Source organism: Myxocyprinus asiaticus, chromosome 6, assembly GCF_019703515.2.
Source record: "Myxocyprinus asiaticus isolate MX2 ecotype Aquarium Trade chromosome 6, UBuf_Myxa_2, whole genome shotgun sequence".
NCBI classification, from domain to species: domain Eukaryota; kingdom Metazoa; phylum Chordata; class Actinopteri; order Cypriniformes; family Catostomidae; genus Myxocyprinus; species Myxocyprinus asiaticus.
The window spans coordinates 5,629,582-5,652,899 of record NC_059349.1 but is presented as its reverse complement, the minus strand read 5'-3'; the positions used below and the strand labels follow the sequence as shown (position 1 = coordinate 5,652,899).

The 23,318-nt window shown below is 40.2% G+C and overlaps 1 protein-coding gene across 5 annotated transcripts in view; it reads left to right on the top strand.

The window, feature by feature from the left end:
• Positions 1-22,387, top strand: part of LOC127442851 (PH domain leucine-rich repeat-containing protein phosphatase 1-like) — an 81,393-nt gene extending 59,006 nt beyond the window's left edge. Inside the window, exons 11-19 of one of the 5 annotated variants that reach the window (XR_007897529.1) lie at positions 3,000-3,200; positions 3,677-3,839; positions 4,732-4,862; positions 5,995-6,111; positions 6,229-6,423; positions 6,781-7,009; positions 19,032-19,783; positions 21,093-21,235; positions 22,365-22,387. Coding sequence is in view for 1 of the 5 variants with exons in the window: in XM_051701089.1 (XP_051557049.1) it covers positions 3,000-3,200; positions 3,677-3,839; positions 4,732-4,862; positions 5,995-6,111; positions 6,229-6,423; positions 6,781-7,009; positions 9,671-10,849 (2,215 nt within the window). In the remaining 4 variants the exon portion in view is untranslated. Of the gene's footprint in view, positions 1-2,999; positions 3,201-3,676; positions 3,840-4,731; positions 4,863-5,994; positions 6,112-6,228; positions 6,424-6,780; positions 7,010-9,670; positions 12,714-19,031; positions 19,788-21,089; positions 21,236-21,436; positions 21,571-22,364 lie in introns of those variants that run through there. The other 4 variants (XR_007897526.1, XR_007897527.1, XR_007897528.1 and 1 more) reach the window with 4 other exon arrangements.
• Positions 22,388-23,318: the final 931 nt, after the last annotated feature.

Sequence of the window (23,318 nt, the reverse complement as noted above, 5' to 3'; positions counted from 1 at the left end):
AAGCACTTGTATTTCCTGCTCTGTTTCATTGGTCCATCTCTTTACAGTCCTTACTACAGGCTTTGCAGATTTTAGTTTCTGTCTGTAGGTTGGAAGAAGATGAACCAGACAGTGATCAGAGAGTCCCAAAGCTGCTCTAGGGACAGAGCGATATGCATCCTTTATTGTTGTGGGCAGTTCACGTGTGAGATTTGCTTAGTTAAAATCCCCAAGATTAATAATAACTGAGTCCGGGTATTGTTGTTCCGTGTCTGTGATTTGATCAGCCAGTTGCAGCGCTGTGTTCACACACGCGTTTGGCGCAATATACACACTCACCAGAATAAACAAAGAAAACTCCCACAGCGAGTAGAACGGCTTACAGTTAATAAAGAGCACTTCCAAATTAGGACAGCACATCTTCTTTAATGTTGTTACATCTGTACACCAACTTACTTTGATGTAAAAGCATGTTCCACCGCCTCTTGTTTTCCCCGTTAAATCTGCGATGCGATCCGCTCTGAACAGCTGAAAGCCCAGCAGATGTAATGCGCTGTCCGGAATGGCTTCACTCAGCCAGATTTCTGTGAAGCACAAGGCAGCAGAGTTTGAAAAGTTCTCGTTTGATGAATGCTCGGCAGCGCTGTTCGAAAGCCGCGCCGATGGAGCTTGACCAGCGCGCCGGCTCATCTCCCTCGCCTGCGTCTCTTGAACAGCAGAGCTGTGCCTCCGACTAAAATGTCCAGCAAAACGTCTGAATATTCAAAAACCGGGAAAAGATTGTCTGGTATATGCTGCCGTCCCTGGTAAGACTGACTGGAAAAAGATTACTAAACACAGGACAAACAAACAAAACAACAAAAGAATAGGAGCGCTCCACACCGAGGCGGCCATCTGCGGCGCCATCATGATGTATTTATTAATTAATTGACTATATCACAATTCCAGTGGGTCAGAAGTTTACATACACTAAGTTAACTGTGCCTTTAAGCAGCTTGGAAAATTCCAGAAAAGGATGTCAAGCCTTTAGACAATTAGCCAATTAGCTTCTGAAAAGGAGGTGTACTGAATTGGAGGTGTACCTGTGGATGTATTTTAAGGCCAACCTTCAAACTCAGTGCCTCTTTGCTTGACATAATGGGAAAAGCAAAAGAAATCAGCCAAGAAATCAGAAATCAGCCCAAAAAAAAAATTGTGGACCTCCACAAGTCTGGTTCATCCTTGGGAGTAATTTCCAAATGCCTGAAGGTACCATGTTCATCTGTACAAACAATAGTACACAAGTATAAACACCATGGGACCACGCAGCCATCATACTGCTCAGGAAGGAGATGCATTCTGTCTCTTAGTGATGAACTTAGTTTGGTGCGAAAAGTTCAAATCAATCCCAGAACAACAGCAAAGTACCTTGTGAAGATGCTGGAGGAAACAGGCAGACAAATATCTATATCCACATTAAAACGAGTCCTATATCGACATTATCTGAAAGGCTGCTCAGCAAGGAAGAAGCCACTGCTCCAAAACTGCCAAACAAATCCAGACTACAGTTTGCAAGTGCACATGGGGACAAAGATCTTACTTTTTGGAGAAATGTCCTCTGGTCTAATGAAACAAAAATTGACCTATTTGGCCATAATGACCATCGTTATGTTTGGAGGAAAAAGGATGAGGTTTGCAAACCAACACCATCCCAACCTTGAAGCATGGGGGTGGCAGCATCATGTTGTGGGGGTGCTTTGCTGCAGGAGGGACTGGTGCACTTCACAAAATAGATGGCATCATGAGGAAGGAAAATTATGTGGATATATTGAAGCAACATCTCAAGACATCAGCCAGCCTCTGTCGCAAATAGGTCTTCCAAATGGACAATGACCCCGAACTGAAAAAGCGTCTACAAACCTGACTCAGTTACACCAGTTCTGTTTGGAGGAATGGGCCAAAATTCCAGCAACTTACTGTGAGAAGCTTGTGGAAGGCTAACCAAAACATTTGACCCAAGTTAAACAATTTAAAGGTAATGCTACCAAATACTAACAAAGTGTATGTAAATTTCTGACCCTCTGGGAATGTGATGAAAGAAATTAAAGCTGAAAAAATAATTCTCTCTACTATTATTCTGACATTTCACATTCTTAAAGTAAAGTAGTGATCCTTACTGACCTAAGACAGGGAATGTGTGTCTACGATTAAATGTTAGGAATTGTGAAAAACTGAGTTTAAATGTATTTGGCTAAGGTGTATGTAAACTTCTGACTTCAACTATATATATAAATATATATATTTTTTTTACAACGTAAGCTTTACTTTGTACACAGTGTTGTTATCGCACACTGTTTGTGCGATAACAGCAATATCAGAATGTCTACATTTTCGTTGTCAAATTGAAAAGCATTTAATATCCTCTGAAGTCTACAAGTGTCTTTGGCTTATGTATATATATTAGAAATAATGTACAATAATAATAATAATAATATCAAAAACATCAACAACAACAACAATAATAATAATAATAATAACAACAACAACAACATTAATGTCATTTTCTCTCAACAATGAATGCATGAATATTTAAATCTGGTGCATTTCATGGGTAGTTTAAGACTAGATTTAAAATTTTAAAATGTACTGTAAAGGAATACCAATATTTTTATCCCTTAAAAATGATACTATTTTTTGTTTTGGAAATCATTACAATATGACACAATTATTAAATTTTAATACATTTCTCATAATGTAAAAACTGTTATTACATTATGAGCTCAAGATTTTATTACGTTTTGAGAAAATTATTAAATTATGAACATGTTATTACATAATGTAATACTTGTTACATTATGTGCAGTTATTAAATTGTGAGTTGCTACAAAGTGTCCCATTCCAAAAACATTATGTATCTCAGACGTTCGCTTTTGTATAATTTACGGTGAAGATTTGAGATATTTTAATAGGTAGTGTTTGTAAATGTGACATATTATGAATAAAATAATACACAGCTTATCTGTGTTGTGACTTTTCTTCAGTTTAAGGTGCCTGAATGCATCTGCCAATAAGCTGGAGAATCTGCCCCCCTCCAGCCTATCAGAGGAGAGTAACAGTATTCTACAGGAGCTGTATGTGACCAATAACCACCTGACAGACAAGTGTGTGCCACAACTGACAGGACACACACACCTGAGGATACTGCACATGGCCTACAATCACCTACAGACATTCCCAGCCAGGTAAACACACTTTTGATACTTGAGTACATTTAGTATCAGTTACTTACTGAACATACTTACAGATGTTTACTTAGGTGTTTCTCATGAGCTACTTTAACTTTTACTTGAGTCAATTTCCATAAAGGTATCTTTACTTTTTCCCAAACCAAGTACACAAGCACACATCAACCTAAAGTAACTCTTTAATTCTCTCATTTTAAAATGAAAAATCTTATATTGAAATTATCCTTTTTTTTGTTTTCTTTTTTTTTTTTTTTTGTCAGATTTTGATTTAACAACACTCATAATTGATTCATTTAACATGAATTCATTTTTCATCACAGAAAATTATTACAAAAATAATGAGTATATGTTTTTTTTTTTTTTTTCTTCATAATCATTTAAGCTGCTGTTACCACAGGAATGTCCAAACATGTTGATGTGGTTTTGGACCCTTTTCTGAATCCAAATATTGACATTCAAATGTCACTCCGCAGTAAAATGGCCAAGCTGGAGGAGTTGGAGGAAGTGGACCTGAGTGGGAACAGGCTGAAGGCCGTACCCACCACCATCCTGAACTGCAGACGCATGCACACGCTGGTGGCACACTCCAACTGTATTGAGGTGTTCCCTGAGGTCATGCAGCTCATGGAAATGAAGGTCAGATCTCTGACACACACACACACGTGCATCATAGACTTCAAAATACTCAATTAACACACACACTTGTCAGGATTATTATAGTGTTCCATTTTCAAATGCGTTTTCATTTTAGTGCTTTTTATATAATACCTTTTGACTTAAAACGTAGTTTTGCTGAAATTGTCAGAGATTTTGATAGTTACAGTGACAGTTTTTGACCCATTTTTCTTTTATTTTTTATGTATGTTGTTATTATTTATTTCAGTTTCTGTCTTTGTAATTATAGTTCCAAATGTTATTTACATTTAAAATAATCAAGACCTTTCAAGTTAAGATTGACAAAACCCACTAGAGGAAAAAAAAAATCAATTTCCTTTAGTTTGTTTTTTGTGATTTGTTTTTTTTTTTTTTTGCATTAGTTTATTTTGTTTTCAGTTCATTTTCAAAAATGTTTTTAAATCAGTAGTTTTTGTTAGTATTTTATCTAATACTGTTTTACTTCAGTTTGGTGAAAGTGTCAGCAGTTGTTTTACACATTTCGCTTAATTTTTTATATAATTTATTATTAATATTTTTCATTTCTGTTTGTCTAATTATAGTTATGAAAGTTAAGATTGACAAAACCCGCTAGAGGAACTTGTTTAAAGAAAGCTCAATAACCATAAAAACAGTCACTTATTTTTGTTTTTTAACAGTTTACAGTTTTTGGTTTCATTTAGTTTTATGTTTTCATTGCATTTTATTATCAGTTTACGAAAATGCTTTTAAATCATCAGTTTTTGTCAAATAAAGTTTAAAGTTCTCTGTTGGTTTACGTTCTCTACAGCAATTTGCTACCTTTTTCATAGTGAAATTGCATCAAAATAACCATTTTGAACTGACTGTATGTTATACATGTGTTTGTGTGTAGTGTGTGGATCTGAGCTGTAATGAGTTGAGTGAGATCACATTACCTGACAGTCTGCCTCCTAAACTTCAAGAGCTGGATCTGACGGGCAACCCACGTTTGAATCTCGACCACAAAACCCTCGAGCAGCTCAAGTAAGACATCATCTGTATGTTTGTGTTCAGGGTCCCGGTCCAAAACTAACTGATGAGCCAAAACATGTGAGGTGAAGCGAATAACTTTGATTATCTCCTAACAAGGCCACATGTCAAGGTTTGTGTAGATTAGATGGTAAGCGAACAATCAGTTCTCATATTCAGTGTGTTAAATGCAGGAGAAATAGGCAGGAGTAAAGACCTGAGAGACTTTGACAAGGGCCAAACTGTTATGTCCTGACGACTGGGTCAGAGCATCTCTGAAACGGCAAGGCTTATGGGGTGCTCCCGATCAGCAGTGGTGAGTACCTACTGACAGTGGTCTGAGGAGGGACAAACCACAAACCGGCGAGAGGGCGTTGGGCGCCCAAGGCTCATCAAAGCGCGAGGGCAACGAAGGCTATCCCGTCTGGTCCGAACCGACAGAAGGTCTACTGTGGCACAAGTCACCGAAAATTTTAATGATGGTTATGGGAGGAATGTGTCACAACACACAGTGCATCACACCCTGCTACGTATGGGGCTGCGTAGCCGTGCCCATGATGACCCCTGTCCACCATCTAAAGCGCTTACAATGACCATGCGAGCATCGGAACTGGACCTTGGAGCTGTGGAAGAAGATCACCTGGTCCGATGAGTCCCGTTTTCTTTAACATCACATGGACGGCCGTGTACGTGTGCGCCGTTTACCTGGGGAAGTGATGCCACCAGGATGCACTGTGGGAAGACGACAAGGCGGTGGAGGGAGTGTGATGCTCTGGGCAACGTTCTGCTGGGAAACCCTGGATCCGACCATTCATGTGGACGTCAATTTAACACATGGCACCAACCTATTTAGCTGATTTTGTTCCTCGATTGTCACCAATTGGAGTATGTTGACCCATTTATACGACAATAAAAGAAAACTTTGGGAGATGGTCTGAAAAGTTTCAGACTATCTTTTTTTACAATGCAATTTAAACCAAGTAATGTGTTGCAGTTTATAAAAATGCTATCGCCCAACTGGTTTATTTACTCAAAGTCAATTTTTACTCTTATTTGCCACTTGGACCCTGTTTGTGTACTATATATGATGTTATCATTTGTTGTCCTGTATTGGCCAATTTAATCTGTCTAATCTTTCAACCTATAGTAACATCCGCTGTTTCCGAATCGACCCGCCCCCCTCATCTTTCTCAGCCAATGAGGCCACAGGAGGGCCTGCTGTCTGGAGTCACGGCTACACCGAAGCATCAGGTGTCAAGAACAAGTAAGTTGCTTAGTAGATGAATGCGTATCTCTTAAGTCAATGTGAATCTTTCAGTGACGTGTGTAACTTCAGACAGTTCTTGGCTGTGTTGTGAAGTGTACTGTTTGTATTGCACAGACTGTGTGTGGCGGCGCTGTCTGTGAACAGTTTCTGTGGCAACAGAGAAGCTCTGTACGGTGTGTTTGACGGCGACAGGAACGTGGAGGTGCCGTATTTACTGCAGTGCACCATGAATGACATACTAGCAGAGGAGCTACACAGAACCAAGAGTGAAGAAGACTACATGACCAACACCTTCCTGGTCATGCAGAGGTAAAGCGAACTCATTCACCAGTGAGGAATACGGTCTGTTCTAGCTGCTGTCCACCAGAGGGCAGCACAGAACTTCTTTGTTGTCTTTTCATGGTGTTCAGCTGAAGCGCTTCATTCACACTGCACCTAATTGAGGTGTGTTTTTCAAGTCTGATCTTAAGACCTGATTGTCCATACAGTCATTTTACAAGCAATGCAATACAGCGCAATGGTGCTGCCCATGGCTGGATGTAGTGGGCTGCTGGGGTGGGCTAAATTATCAATATACTACAGAATTGTATATTAATGTAAATGCAGAGTTATATTGGCATTGAAGGAAGTTTAATAAATACTAATATTTTCCTCTCTGTTGTACAGGAAGTTAGGCACAGCAGGGCAGAAACTGGGCGGCTCTGCAGTGCTCTGTCACATCCGTCATGACCCGACAGACCCGGCCGGCTGCTTCACCCTCACAGCAGCTAATGTGGGAAAGTGTCAGGCGGTACTGTGTCGGGACGGCAAAGCACTTCCACTGTCGCTCCTGCACAACATCAGTATCAAAGAGGAATACAAGCGCGTGCGGCAACATAAAGCTATTATCACTGAGGTAACTTTGTAGATGTGTCAACTGTGTAGACATTAACATTAAAGTCGACATGAAATCAAAATTTGCCCTGTATACTTACTACAGGTTCCTGGACTTACCACATGTCATCAAGGCCATATGGGCTATTAAGTTATTGTATTAGGCTACTATTGTAGGTAATGAAGCCTTTCTATAATCCTGCAAACAGATAACACAGTAATTTAATGCCAGTTTGTTAAATTATAAAGGTCATGCCAATAGTAGCAAATGGTAGAATTGAAAAAGAAGCATTACGATTGGGATATGTGGAGAATGAGGATGAACTTGACGTTCAGCCTCCACATTTTGGTCAAAAGCCTCCTCAAAGGTGCTGATTCTGTTATAGAGTGCAACAGTGCCCTTCCACTTTTTTAGCTGCCATGGTTCTGGAAATATTTTCCTCCATTTTTTCCATAAGTATTTCAAAAAGTACTTTATAAAAGAGTTCTAAGCCATGAAGCAAACCAACCAGCTCCAAGGTGAATCAAAACAGTACAAACTTTGATTTGAAGCAAACATTTATTTGTAAATTGGACAAATAGACAAAGGTACAAGACTGTGTACTTAACCTCTTTAATGAGGGAATAAACTACAATCCCATGAAGCTAAAAGACAGAAAATCTTAAGTTTAGAATCAATATATTTTAAGTAGGTCTGTCAATCGATATTTTTTTTTTAACTGAAGTAATGACATGCTTATTAATTAGTCAGATTAATTGCATATATCAGTATTTGCTGAGGAAGGCCCCAAATAAAGATGATTAAATATAAATAATAAATCAAATAATTTTATTTATATATATATATATGTATGTATGTATATTAGTGCTGTCAGTCAATTACAATTTTTAATTGCATACTTTTTCATAATTAATCGCGATTAATCAGATTTTTAAAGTGCTGAAATTTTACTCTTATATAAAAGTATTTCTTTTGCTGTCAAAATGCATTAATTTCCATCTGAGGAAAGAAAACAGAACAATATGTAACAATTTAATGCTTTATTAACATTTTCCAAACAAAGCCTTCCACGGTATAAAGATGGAAATGCACTAAAATATCACCAATTCAAGTAACATTAAACGTTTCTCAAAGTCTAAGTGAGAGTTTGACTAATTGAAAGAACTAGTCCCCACATAGGTTGCATTTTCATTGCAATGGGCATTAAATGTCTTGAACTCTCATCCTCCACAATATTAATCTGCCGGCAGACAGTGGCTATCCGCTTTGTTACAGCAATTGTGAAGCCGCATTCATGATTCGTGTCAGGCCATCAACCAGCATTGAGTGCCGCTTTGAACTCCACATGAAAAGTGTTTGCAAACATCTCGTTCTGCATTTCCATGATAGTTAAGATTTGACATGCTCTTGTGATAATTAAATTGTGCCTTGCAAAGTACTTGATTTATCCCATCTATATATATACACATAAACACAGTACTGTGCAAAAGTCTTAGGCACATAAGATGTATCACAAAAACATTTGTCTTAAGATGGTTATTTATATCCTCAGCTTTAGTGTGTCAATAGGAAATACATTTTATACTCCCAAACATTCCTTTTGCGAATAGAATAGAAGAACAGGGAACCCTGCAACAGATAGCATGGCCCTCACAGCGCCCCCCACTGAACATCAAGTCAGTCTGGGATTACATGAAGAGACAGAAGTCATTGAGACAGCCTAAATAGATAAAAGAACTGTGGTGAATTCTCCAAGGAGCTTGGAACATCCTATCTGCCAACAACCAAGAAAAACTGTGTCCAGGTGTAAGTAGGAGAATTGGTGCTGTTTTGAAGGCAAAAGTGTTCACACCAAATATCGATTTAGCTCTTTTTCTGTTTACTGGACTTTGTATGACGTTAATTGATTAATGAAAACTATTTGTCTTTTTTTTTTTTTTTTTTTTTAAGAAATCCTTACTTTGAAAGTTTTTCACAAGTGCCTAAAACTTTTGCACAGTACTGTAAATATTGCTTTATTGTGGCAGACAAGTAAAGCATTGATTAGGCAATACAAAAAGTGGCTTAAGAAGTCAGTAAATTGTTTGTTGTATTCCCATGTCATTGAACATAAGCTTGCAGTCAACAGCAATCTGTTTTACAGTCGTGTTCGTCAATCTGATCTATTCTTGTATAATGCGTTCTTACATTCCATCTGCGCTATTTATGTATATATACGTCACACGGAGTGTTGAATATTTTAAGGACACTTTGTCAAGTTAAAAGGTTGAGTTTTTTTCCAATTAATGTACAAATACACAAGTACTTTGAGTGCAGGTAGATTGATTCGATTGCGTCATTCATGGTGCATCATGGGAGTGGGCCATCATTGCAGAGCTCTTTTAGCGCACTTTGTTGGTCACGATTCTCTGGTGGATCGTTTCCCTTCAGAATAATGGGTAGTGTAGTTCTTCACCAGAAATTGCACTGTTAAACACAAAGTTATCATTAAAAATCAGTTCAGCTATGGAGAAAATAAATGGGATTTTTACTTGCGGAACCTGACTGTTGCACTCTATTGTTGTAGATAAAGCTTAACAATTCAAAGAGTTAGATGTACTCACCCAAGTACACCACTATATGACAAATGTTAAAGGAAATAGAACTGAACTGTGACAATATTCCATCTCTCTCTTCAATCAGGACAACAAAGTGAACGGCATAACAGATTCCACTCGCATCATGGGCTACTCTTTCCTCTATCCGGCAGTCCTGCCTCGCCCGTATGTCAACACGCTCCCACTAACACCCAGAGATGAGTTCTTTATCCTGGGCAGCAGAGGTCTGTTTGAGGTTCTAGACCCCAGCGAGGCGGTCGAAGCTGTACGGAAAGTGCCTGATGCGCTCGCAGCTGCCAAGAAGCTTTGCACATTGGCACAAGCATACGGCTGCACGGACAGCCTGAGCGCTGTGGTGGTGCATCTCAGCGTCGCTGAAGATTGCTGCTGCTATTGCTGCTTGGCGTCCACTGAGACCGGATCCATAAGTCTCCATCCGCAGCCCCCACCCAGCCCTGGTCCAGGCCTGTTCCCGCCCTCCTCCGCCGGCGTGCCTCCATCCTCCTGCAGTGAGATCAGTTCTGAGGTCAGCGCGTCCGAGATGAGCTCTGAAGTGGGTTCCACCGCGTCCTCGGACGAGCCCCCGCTCCTGCTCCAGGAAGCTCACCTACACCTTCATGCTCAAAGCCACCTGCCACAGCTGCAGCAGAACCCACGCCTGCCCTGCTGCACGCTCCACCTCACCCCCAATGCCACCAGCTCCTTCCAGAGGCAACTCTCCAGTGCCACCTTCTCCAGCGCGCTCTCAGACAATGGTCTGGATAGCGAGGACGAGGAACCCATTGCTGGTGTCTTCTCCAATGGTAGTCGAGTGGAAGTAGAAGCTGACATTCACTTTCTAGGCCACCTGTTACCACCTCCGCCAGCTCCACCTTGCACCCCTGAAGTTCCAGAAAAGATTTCGGAGCCTGTGCTGGAGGCACTAGCAGAGATTGACAAGGAAGGATCCCAGAAGCAAGGTGACAAGAGCGGGAACACTGCAGCAACAGATGCCTGGACCAAGACTTTGGGAAAGCGGAGAGGAAACGGTTCAGTGGTGCCACAGGAACAGAGCCACAACTTGATCGAGGTGGCAGCCGAAGCTCCTTCGAAGAAACCGGGAGGTTATTTCACAGCTCCTGCTCAACCCGACCCTGACGACCAGTTCATCATACCACCAGAGCTGGAGGAGGAGGTGAAGGAGATCATGAAACAACATCAGCAGGACCAACAGAGACCAGCCAAGAGTGAGCGACCTGCGGACTACTACGACACACCGCTCTGAAACTGCACTCACCGTAGAGTACTGCGATATGACCACTTTAAAGGAATAATTCACACACACATGAAAATTCTGTCATCATATATTCACCCGTATGCTGTTCGTTTTCCTGTGAAGCACAACGATAGAAGTTCAATGACAGTTCATATTGACCACATCTATCAAGCTCGAAAGAAGACACAAGACATAAAAAGGACTGTACCTTATATCATAAATGGCTTATGCACTAGTCTTCCAAAGTCATATGATAGCTTTGTGTGAGGAACAGACCCAAGTTTAAGTTATGTAAGGGATAATGTACTGTCAGCCGGTTGTTATTGCAAAATAAACCCTGACATGAAAGGAATTTGTGTGCAGATTCAAAAAATGGCACAAAACAGCATTTGTTCTTGTGTGTGTGTGTGTAGTAACTGAACATGATGCGTTATTTTTGATTCTGGAAGTGAATGTAGAGTAGGCACGAGCTTCGATGGAGGGCAAGATTTTCAGTGAATAAGGACATATATTTAGATCTGTCCTTGACACAAAGATTTTGTATGGCTTCAGAAGTCTTGTAATATAAAGCAAGAGTCATATGGATCTTTATGATACTTTTTTGATGTTTTTATGATGCTATTCAGAGCTTGACAGACGTGTTCACTGTGAAATATCAGTAAGAAAAAGAGCTGTGTAAATTTTTTTCACCAAAAAATCTTGTTCTATGGGAAAAATAACAGCATTTAGGTCTGAAATGACATGACAGTTTTTGAGTGAACTTTTTGTTTGAGACAACACTCAGCACAGTATTTCCTACTCGCAACTTCACTCCAGACAAACATGCTCTGCAAGAGACCGATATGAAGCTATGAATCATCTAACACGCTAACATGTCAGACCTGCAACTGCTCTGAAAGGTCACCAGACTGGGTCAAACATGCAACGAATGATGGCACTTCCTGCGAAGTCCACCAATAAAAACTCAACTGATCCCTTTAAGAGAACACACAAGAGTGACCTGCGCTCTACTGTGCCTCACTCATTTAATCTTTTCACTAGCGTTTTAAGAGCAGTTCACTACTGATTACTGACCATTTACCTTTTATTTACCTTAAACCGATACCTATGTGATTCAACACTAGTATTGCAATGTTAAGTCTTTACCAACGACAAACTATGGATCTTTTGATTTTTGTTTTTAGTTACCACATCTTTTAATGCGAAAAAAAAAAACCTACAACAGACTTTAAATTGATTTTTTTTTAAAAGAAAATTGCGTTAACGTAATTGTGTTGTACGGTACACACTAGTAAAATCATGCTTAACTGTTGTAGATAGGGCACTTAAAGTAATACTGTATCATTTCAGTAAATCAGGGCTTCAGGCCTGTATAAAAACTAGAAATTTAGTGGAAATTTGAAAGACTAACTCCTAGGAGTTGCTTACTCTTTTATGGTGACTTCGTCACTTTTTTTTTTACTAATCTTCTCTGCGAGAAATGTTGATTTTTTTTCTCTCTCTCTCTTTCCAATGATTGTAAATAAGAACAATATTGTATACCAATTCTTTTTAAGGGAACTATGTGTCTAGAACAAGATAACCCTTTATGCATAAATGCCAATAGAAGTATATGTATCAGAAACATATACACACCAGATGTAAAGGAACTGCGCATTACGCACCAGTGCTGTCATCACTAGCTGATTAATGAGCCACATACACACAACTCATCCACGTCACACCAGCGTGACTCTATCAAGTCCTGTAATGCAAACCAATTTATCTGCAAGCAATTGTACCACCCTACCACACAAAAAGTTCCTGGTTTTGTTATAATAAATCTTTAAATTTATGACTACAAATAAGCTTATCTTGTGGTGCTTTCTGATTTCAGTGTCTAGGAAAATATCATTTTTAGTTTAGTGAAATATTAACCTTTTCATTAGGTAGGCTAGGGTGGGTTTCTTACCCTAGGACTGTCAGTCGATTAAAAAGAGTAAGTGAATTAATTACGTTATGCCAATTAACTGAATTAATCAGAGTTATCAATTAATCACAGTTATGCTGTGAAAAGCCCCCAAATGAAGATAATTCAAAGGATGAATGCAGTTATTATCTGGAATAATTGTCATATTTTATATTATAATAATGCACACGGGTTTTCCACAACCATAGGCGTCATTAATGGATGGGATGGATTGTTTATGCCCCCACCACTTTTTGAAATGTCTTTCATCAGGCATGTGTCTAATGCAGAAGAAGCATCCATCTAAGTCTTCATGCAGTGATAAGCATCTCCATCAACTGTACACTCAAATCAGTTTGGTTTAGGCGTACGTAACAATTATTGTTACTACATTTACCTGCCTGTTACTTGTTTTATGTTGTTTATAATTGGTTAGGTTTATGTCTAAAATATTGATATGACAGGATAATTAAACTAATGAATTAATAATTAATAAGTATAATAAAATATACTGTGGTTAAACGTGCTATAAATCTGAAGATTGTCGAGTCTATGATGGAATCATTTAAACTGAAGTGACAATGGAATGATAAGAAAGTTTTCATGATGCAGACAAAAAGTCGCTACGGTGACGTCTTAGTGATTAGACCTGGACAAATGCTCCTGCTCGCAGTCTAGACATGTCATTGATCTTATTTTGTAGATCAGTTAACTATAATCTCAGCCCTTCTGATAAACTCTCGGGAGGTTTAGTGGGGAGAAATGAAATTTCATATTTTTACTCCATAAGATGCCATGATTTAGCTAAAGTAGTGCTAATTTCTTAAATATTTTCTCAGTTCAAACTTTCATAGTTCCCAATTACAACTTAAGAAGCAAAGAACTGTTAATCTTCCAGTAATATGATATATATATATATATATATATATATATATATATACATACACACACACACACACACACACACACACCGATCAGCCACAACATTAAAACCACCTGCCTAATATTGTGTAGGTTGGGCCTGGGTAGCTCAGTGGTAAAATACGCTGGCTACCACCCCTGGAGTTCACTAGTTCAATCCCAGGGTGTGCTGAGTGACTCCAGACAATCATGCCATGCTCCAAATCACTGAGATCAAATTTTTCCCCCATTCTGATGGTTGGTGTGAACATTAGCTGAAGCTCCTGACCTGTATCTGCATGATTTTATGCACTGCACTGCTGCCACACGATTGGCTGATTAGATAATCGCATGGATGATTGTTGGTGCCAGACGTGCTGGTTTGAGTATTTCTGTAACTGCTGATCTCCTGGGATTTTCACAAAAAACAGTCTCTAGAATTTACTCAAAATGGTGCCAAAAACAAAAAACATCCAGTGAGCGGCGGTTCAGTGGATGGAAATGCCTTTTTGATGAGAGAGGTCAACAGAGAATGGCCAGACTGGTTCGAACTGACAAAGTCTATGGTAACCGTTTTGATGGTTGATGTGAACATTAACTGAAGCTCCTGACCCATATCTGGATGATTTTATGCATTGCACTGCTGTATATAGGCTAAATTTATAGTCAGTATGAGTCACGCTCAGAGTGAAGAAGTGGCACAGTGTTCTGTTTAGATTCTACTCAAAGTTTGTCTGGTTAACATGGCCTTGTTAGCCCTTAACTGCACCATCTGGCTGCAAAGAGAATCTTTCTTTATTGACGGCCATTAAATTATTTTTTTTTGCTTGCTACATTTAAATTGCTAATATTTCATTTTATTATAATAGTAATGCCAGATTTCAAAGATTGCTGATTTCTTTGGGAGAGCTCACTTTTTCATCCACACAGTAAGAGTTGTTGATTGGTTAAGCTTTCAAAACCATGGCACCCTTTAAGTGCTTTTCCACCATCGGGTTGAATGTTGCTGAGCACAGTGAGTAACTATTCCAGTAGCATTTCCACTTGAGCACAGTTCAGTGAATGGATGGAATGGCTTTACTGACCTGGTGACTCATGATTGGTCACTTGCTCAGTCAGTCCATTCTAATCCACAGTGGAAAAAGAAACCGTATCTGGGCTTGCTGGAACTGTTTATTTAGTAATATTGCTACTCAATAATATAAAAGTATCCCCACAAAATGTGGCATTTTTAAGCAGCACACATTACCTGAACTAATAGTTTAATCTGTCTTAAATTTCCTTAGTTTGCAATTACAGATTGCTCTTTTGGAAGAAAATTAAGTGCAATTGTTGGACCTACAGATGATCTTTTCTCACTGTGACAACTTTGGGCAAGCGTTTTTTAAGTGTTTTCCTAGATTACCATATCGGCTGAAAGTCTTCCCACATGAAGGGCAGAGGTACGGCCTCTCTCCAGTATGCACTCTTTCATGTGCTTTCAGGGCTCCTGAAACGGAGAAACTCTTTTCACAATATGAACACTGATAAGGTTTTTCTCCCGTATGCTTTCTTTGGTGCACTTTCAGTTCACCAGCTCTGGTAAAGGAACTTCCACACTCAGTGCACACATGCGCTTTCACACCGATTTGTATTTTCTGGTGCTCTTTAAAACCGTTCAGCCATAAAAAACTTTTTCCACAAAAAGAACACATGTAAGGCTTCTCATCTTCATGAATCCTCATGTGTGTCTTCAAGTGAACTGCCACAAAAAAGTTTTCTCACACTGATCACATTTATACGGCCTTTCTCCTGAGTGAGAGAGCAGATGAGTTTTTAGATTGCTAGCCTCTGAAAACCTCCTGCCACACTCAGAACATTGGTGTAGTTTCTCTCCGGAATGAACTTTCATGTGCCTCTTTAAACTTCTTTGATGTGTAAAGCTCTTTTCACACAACATGCATTTCCATAGCTTGTCCCCACTGTGAATTTTTATGTGTTCCTTAAGGCCGTCTTTTTGTGTGTCGAGTCCGAATGAATCTGTTCACGAATCTGAATTTAAATTGTAACCGTTAACTCAACATCAATATTTTAAGCTTATTTTAACCTTCACAACTAAGAAAAACAATTTGTCAATATAAATGCAAAAAAACAAATGATTAGTATCCTGCTGAACAAATTTCAAATTGGTTTCAGAATGAAAGTATATGCTTTAGGTGTATGAAGACAAAACTGTCCTTCAACACACTTCTTATTGCCTTCTGATGACATTTCAGTTATTTGTTGATTTTCCCTCCACTCAAACATAGACTAAAGAACGTGAAAGCTGCATTAGTCATTACAACCAGAGTTATTATTATTTCAAATTTTAATTTAGTTTTTATTTGTACTTCATTTTCAATGTGTCCATTCAAATCAGTTTAGTTTTATCTATAGTTATGGGTGAAATACATTTAATGTAATTAATTAAATACATTTAATGTGTTTAATACATTTAATAAATGGTAATATTAAAACATTTAATAATGCCCATAAAATTAAATACAACAACATATAATAAAAACAGAAAAGATACCATAAAAAAAAATATTTATATATTTCAGTATTACACTTCACACTTTTCAGTCCTCCTGCTGTGTCCAGGTGAAGCCTGCTTCCCTAAAGTCAAGATCAAACTCAACTTGGGCTGATGTTTCGTTCTTTTCACATTATATTTAGTATGGATAATAGGTGAATAGAGACCACATCCCATCAATTGTGTTCTTCATTGTATTTTCTGACTTTTTTGCCATTGAAACGCAAGTGCCAGCTTTACAGGTAACACACAGAGGTTGCGCTACAAATATGTGATGCTCTCAGCCAGAATAATCACACGTAAGGACATATACGTGTGAAAACTGATGCCCAGTATCAAATACACAATGTATGATAGTACTAACTGTAGAGAGCACATCATTATGAAAACAAAGCCAAATCTCGGACATTTAGAGGCAATTTTGAAATCCCAGCCGGACGCATTTCCACATGTCTGGGGAAAAGAGGACATATGGTCACCCTATGTTACGTTATTTTGTTTGTTTGTTTGTTTTTCATTGCATCACAAATGCCATGGACTCGGCCGGACTCCATTAAAATTGGACTTGTGACTCGGACTTGAGTCCAAACTCGAGTACCCCAACTCTACCTAAGGCCTTAAGGTCTCCTGAATTCGTGAAACTCTTTCCAAACTGAGAGCAGGTGAAAGGCTTCTCTCCAGAGTGAATTCTAAAGTGATCTTTAAGGCTTCCTTGATAGGTGAAAGTCTTCCCACACTGATGACAGCTGAAAGAATGGTTGGCTTCAGTTCTCCGAGTTGTTTCTTGTGTTAAGTTCTTTTCAATCTCTCCAGCTATGACATTTTGAGGTTCCTGATACTGCTGTTTCTCCTCCACTTCATTCACTTCTTGACTTTCCTCTTTCACTTCCATCAGGTCTAAAATGAACGTATTACATAGTCAAAAAACAATTCAAGTGTGACAAAGTGAAACTGACTGTAAATTTTGACAAGCCATGTTTGAAGCATGTGCTTGAACACCTGTGACTGCACATTCTCAATTATATGACGCTTCACTTTTGCCTAAAGGAGCTTACACACTCGCGTCAAATACATCTGGAGTAAAGCATCATCCTTACAACCTGGGCCGTGGTGAACTTCCATCCAACCTAACTTCAATAATGATGTCTTTTAGAGTAGCTAGTTCTAAAGCAAAACAAATAAAAAAATAAACATTTATTTACAGATATTAATGTCTCAATTTCTTTTTATTCCTAAATATTTTGTTTCAGAGCATCCAGGGACTGTAGTTATTTAATTAATTTAAATTCACCAAGAACATCCTAAAACCTTATTGTTAAAGAGTCCTTCAGATACACCTTTTCAATATCGCTGTGCACACCTTTCACTTTCTTGCCTGGCAAACTTGTAAAATCGCCCTTCCGTGAACTTGTAAAATCTGCAACACTTTCACATGTGGGGTTCACAGCGGCACTTGATGCTGGCGTTGAACGGTGCTTTGATGTGAATCATGTCAAAGCCCCTTAAGAACACCCCTTAAGGCCTATTCACACCAAGACCGAATATTTGGTGCAAATATTAATTGCGAATGAGATTTTAAACAGAAACAATGGATTACTATGAAGCTAATTACAATGAGACCGACAAATTGTTCACTGACAATCCAAAGGTTTTTATTTTAGTAGACAGTTTGTTTGTTTTCCTTCGGACTGTGAAGAGAACTGACAGAACAATGAGATATACGTTTTTTGTTATGTTTCCAGCGTCGCTGCTGCTGCACAATCCATCAACCGGCAAAAACAAAAACAGAAACAGGAATTTGACGTGCAGCTGCTGATGCATTTGCTCAAGCACATGATTTGATCATGCACAAGAAACCCTGAATTCAATATAAAAATAAACAATTTCTTCCACAATTTTTGTCATATTTTGACAGGCCTTCCTCATATTTTATTCTATCCACAGCTTTCCTAGATGGAGAACAACAACATTTTTAAATGTTTTTAAAGAGTAAAATGTGTTCAGACTCAACTTGTGCAGTTGTTGGCTGTCATAACAACTCAAAGTAGTTAATGAACTAACCTTGGGCCATCACCTCATGTCATCTGACCCACTCGTGTGAAGCGAAAAGACGGTCATCGTGACTCTGTTTTTACACATTTATTACACTAAACATTATATTATCCACTAAAAAAATACACGGATGCGAAAACACTCCAGACCAGAAACAAAAAAAGACTTTTGTTATAAACCATGGAACACTCCGCGTTCAGCAAAAAGGTGGATACACATTACTTTGTGTAAATATAGCACATTACCTTGTGTTATATTATCCTGGCATTAAAAAGGAGCAATTGGGTACATACACTAGTAGTAGGGATGTCCCGATACCAATACTGGTATCGGAATCGGGTACGATACCAAGCTCATGTACTGGTACTCGTAAACATTTTCTGATACCAAAAACCGATATCATCTGATGTACGAATGTCCTTACGTAAACATTCTGCGCACAAATTAAAATCACGTTATGTCCTTGTGATATTATTTTACCACAAAAGCTGCAATTTAATTATATAAATATATAGTTTGCATGAGCAGCTCACTTCAAATGTGAGCACTTGTGAATGTGTGGTGACAGTGTTGTGCCAACGCTGGCTGCACGTACCTTTTAAAGCTCCACTTTAGCTCTGTGGTGGTGGGGGCGTGGTTGAACGCCGGCTTGTAAATGAAGAGCGAGATCAGGAGATGAGAACTGTAAGGATCATCACCTGGCAATGATTGTCTCTAACAGCTGTTTGTCATTGCAGTGAGCGTGGAGATGGGCTTTAAGAGTGAGCTGGATGCCAGAGGCAGAGAGAGAGTTACCACACACAAACCGAAGAGACTGTGCTGGAATGTTTCTGCTGAAAGGCGTGATTTTGAGTTTAAAATAAACATACCGTTTGAGTTGGATTCATAGTCTCCCGCTTCCTCCTTTCCCCTAACTGTGAACTTTGTTACACTGGTGCCGAAACCCGGGAACGAGGAGGGATGCGCTGTCGTGGAGTCCTCGCCGCTGCTGTCCGCCGGGAAGTGGATGAGCTGCTGTCGTCCACCAGAGGACGGATGAGTCGCTGCCGGGAGCCGGAGGAACCACTGCCGTCCACCAGGAAGCGGAAGAGCCATTGCCATCCGCCAGGGGAGGAGCGGCTGAGGGACAGGCGACAGCGTGTCTGGGGACCGGCGTGCCACTTTTACTCTATCTCTCCGCTCTGTCTATCTCTCCCTCTCTTTCTACCCCACGCTCTTTCCCTCTCCCTCCTCTTGTCTCTCCCAGGGTAAAAAGAGGCAGGGAAGACCTGCTGTCAGAAGGAAAGCCGGAAGGGCAACACCTCCCCTCCAGGAAAGGAGGGGAGTACGTCAAGCCAGTGGTTTCCCCGGCCTGAATCAAGTGGTGGAGGAGTGTGACGAGGAGGAGAGTGTGGCCGGGCCGTGAAGACATACGCCCGCCGCTGAATTGTCCTAATCAGCTGCGAGGGGGATAAGGAAGAGCCGGAGACGCCAGTTCGAGAGAGAGTGTGTGAGTGAGTCGAGACACATGTGGCCGCTGTGTGTGTCTTTGTGTTTGTTTGTTTAAGTTGATTTATGTCATTAAAGTTATGTTGACTGTTCTGCCGGTTCCCGCCTCCTCTTTACCCACCTCGTTACAGGCTCATATATGGATAACACCGTCATAAGCATCGAGCGCTCTGTTTGTAGCAGATGACAGTGAACAGAGCGCAAATTCACTTTGAAGCAAGAGGCACATATTGAGTACATATTTATTTAAATAGCAGACTTTTGTAATTTAATAATCACTTTGTCACGTAGCGACTGGCTTTTCCAGAGTGGGAAGAGCTCTGTGGTCATAACAACATAGAAACACTTCAAAATAAAAGCTCTGCCAAAATAAAAGCGTAATTTAAATAAAAAAAGTGTGATAGAAATATAATATTTACTGTTATACTACCACTATTACTACTACTACTACTAATAAAAATAATAATAATAATAATAATAAATCAATAGTAATTGTATTATATTTAAGCAATATTTTGCTTAAAACACTTTATTTGACAAAAATAATACAATATCATGTAGAAAATTAATTGTTATACTTTCATTTAAAGTTTTAACTAATTGATTTTTTCAAACACAATTTTGATGATAAAATTGAAATAATCTGTTGATATGCAGTTCAGAAAAAAAAAGGTATCGGACACCATATTGGCGAGTACCAAAAAAAAAGTACCTATACTCGTACTCGGTCTAACAAAAATGGTATTGCGATATCCCTAACTAGAAGTTAAATGTGCACAAAAACATATGCTTATTCCTCAACATGTATCAGCAACATGTAAGGAACATAATAAAAAAAAGTTTTGTTTCCATTTCATTTTGTATTTGGTCTGAATAGGCTTTAAATCTCTGCAATACACAGCCTTTCATGACTTATTGCTTTATTTGATTTTGTGTGTGTGTGTGTGTGTGTTTTCTATGGCACATCTCTATCACACAATGGTTTAGGGTTAGGGAAGGTCACGTCTGGTTAGGACACAGTGTTACAGGTAAAAGAGCCAATCACCTTTTAGACACAGACATCACCTGTCAATCAACTCTAGAACGCATATGCGCCACTGATAAATAATATAGAACTATATATATATATCAGTGGTATGCACACTTGCTACACGAGCCGGGATTATTGCGCTTTTTAGCGTAATATGAGGTAAAGAATCACAATTTATGATTCCAGTATTGTCAGATTTGATTGCTGATTTGAAACATGTTCTTTGATCGTAATCTTGACCAACCGTTTTGTGAGATTTTGGTCTTTCTCATTCAAGTAGATAGGAGCTGCACTGGCTTGACTGGAAATAACCTCTCGAGAGCGTTCCAAAGATGGCCGACAGTGGACTGACTTGCTAGAAAAATGTTATTCCTGCTTAAACTGGATTTTCCAGAAGGGACATTTCCAATTAGCACATCTTATGTGAGTTTCTCCATTTTTTTTTGTTTTTTTTTTTGTGTGTGTGTGTGTTTTTATTATGCTGATAATTTTTTATGTTCAAATACTTTCTGTATATTTTCTAATTTTTTTATTTACCAAGAAAGTTGTTTCTTGTGCTTAAATGGTGCGTGTTTAACAAATAAGTAGATTATTTTCACGGTTATTGTTATTACATCATTGTAGAGCCGAGGAGGGCGGGGCCGGGCTGGAAAGACGCAATCAGCCTGATGGGGCGCGCGAGGGATAAAGGCGGCTGGGACGACAGTTCGAGAGAGAGAGAATTACAGGCAGCTGCCCTGCATGTGTTTATGTTTGTGTGTTTTTGTTTAAGTTTATTATTAAACTATTATTTATATTCTCAAGCCGGTTCTCGCCTCCTCCTTTCCCTCTAACCCCCTTACACTGGTGCCGAAACCCGGGATTGAGGAGGAATGCCCGATGCAGAGTCCTTGACACTGCCGTCCACTCAGGGGAGCGCCGCTGTCATCCGCCGGGGGACAGAGTAGCCCGACCACCCGGATGCGGGGAACGGCCGCTGTCCGCGAGGCAAGTGGACTGGACTCCCCGACCGCCTGGAGCGATGGAGCTGTTGCCAGGGGCGGGGAGTGCCCTGCCGTCCCCCAGAAACGCAGAGGGGTCAAGAGAAGAGCGCCGTCCACGAGGGGACGAGGGAAGCGACTCCCCGACCGCCTGGAGCGGTAGGGCCGCTGCCAGGGGCGGAGGAGTGTCCCCATGGGTCGCCGGGAACGCGGAGGGGCGTTCTGTCCGCTGGGGGTCGGAGGTCTGACTCCGGTCCGCCCGGGGAGGAGCAGCTGCCGTCCTCCTGAGAGGGTGGAGGAGTGATCGAGGACCACGCGACGGCGCATCAGAGAACCGGTGAGTTTCTTTTTCTCTCTCTCCTCTCTCTCTGTTGCTCCGTGTTGGTCTTTCCCTCGCCTATTTTGTTGTTTTTGTTGTTGTTTTTTCCCCTCCTGTCTCCTCCCAGGTCGAGGAAGGCAGAGATGACCCGCCGGCAGTCGGGGCGCAAGGCACGCACCCCCCCGGAGAGGAAGGGGGGATGTACGTCATGCCGGGGGCTCCCCGGCCTGAGGCAATGCCGGGAGGAGTGTAGAGCCGAGGAGGGCGGGGCCGGGCTGGAATGACGAATGCCCGGTCCCCAATCAGTCTGATGGGGCGCGCGAGGGATAAAGGCGGCTGGTGACGACAGTTCGAGAGAGAGAGAATTACAGGCAGCTGCCCTACATGTGTTTATGTTTGTGTGTTTTTGTTTAAGTTCATTATTAAACTATTAATTATATTCTCAAGGTTCTCGCCTCCTCCTTTCCCTCTAACCCCCTTACAATCATATATTCTGGTCACCGGTCAATACCCATGTTCCCAGATGAAGTATGTCTGGAATGTATTCATACTACTTGCATGCATACCCAAAGAACTTACTGTTTTATTGGCTGAGAAGTGCATCCTTCCTCACATCCAGTACATACTCTGAAAGTGAACAATTTTGGACACAGGGAATTTTTAATGATGGGAAAAAATAATAATCCAGTCTGCTCAAAAGTACAAAAATATGTTGAATGTGCTCTTTGGTAGGGAAAAAAAACGTACATAATCGAAAAATTGGTTCCAAGGCGCACTTCAGTTATTAGATAAAACTACCTTTATTGGATTGGCTATTTCATAGTAGAAACAATTTAAAAACTGTCAACAATAAATTGTACAATTATGTTTAGTGATGCAAAAATTAACTTTAAATCCCAAATCCTAGTAGATAGATACAAAGGACCAGGGGTTAAATTAGGGTGGAACAGTCTGAACGGTGCCTCTGATTCAAAATTAGAAAGAGAGGGAGAGATAGACAGAGAGGAGAGATAGAGTAAAAGTGGCACGCCGATCCCCAGACACGCTGTCGCCTGTCCCTCAGCCACTCCTCCGCCCCCTGGCGGACAACAGCCGCTCCTCCCCTGGCGGATGGCAGCCGCTCCTCCCCTGGCGGATGGCAATGGCTCTTCCGCTTCCTGGTGGACGGCAGTCTGTGAAGCATTGAAACCTGTTCCGCTATATGCGC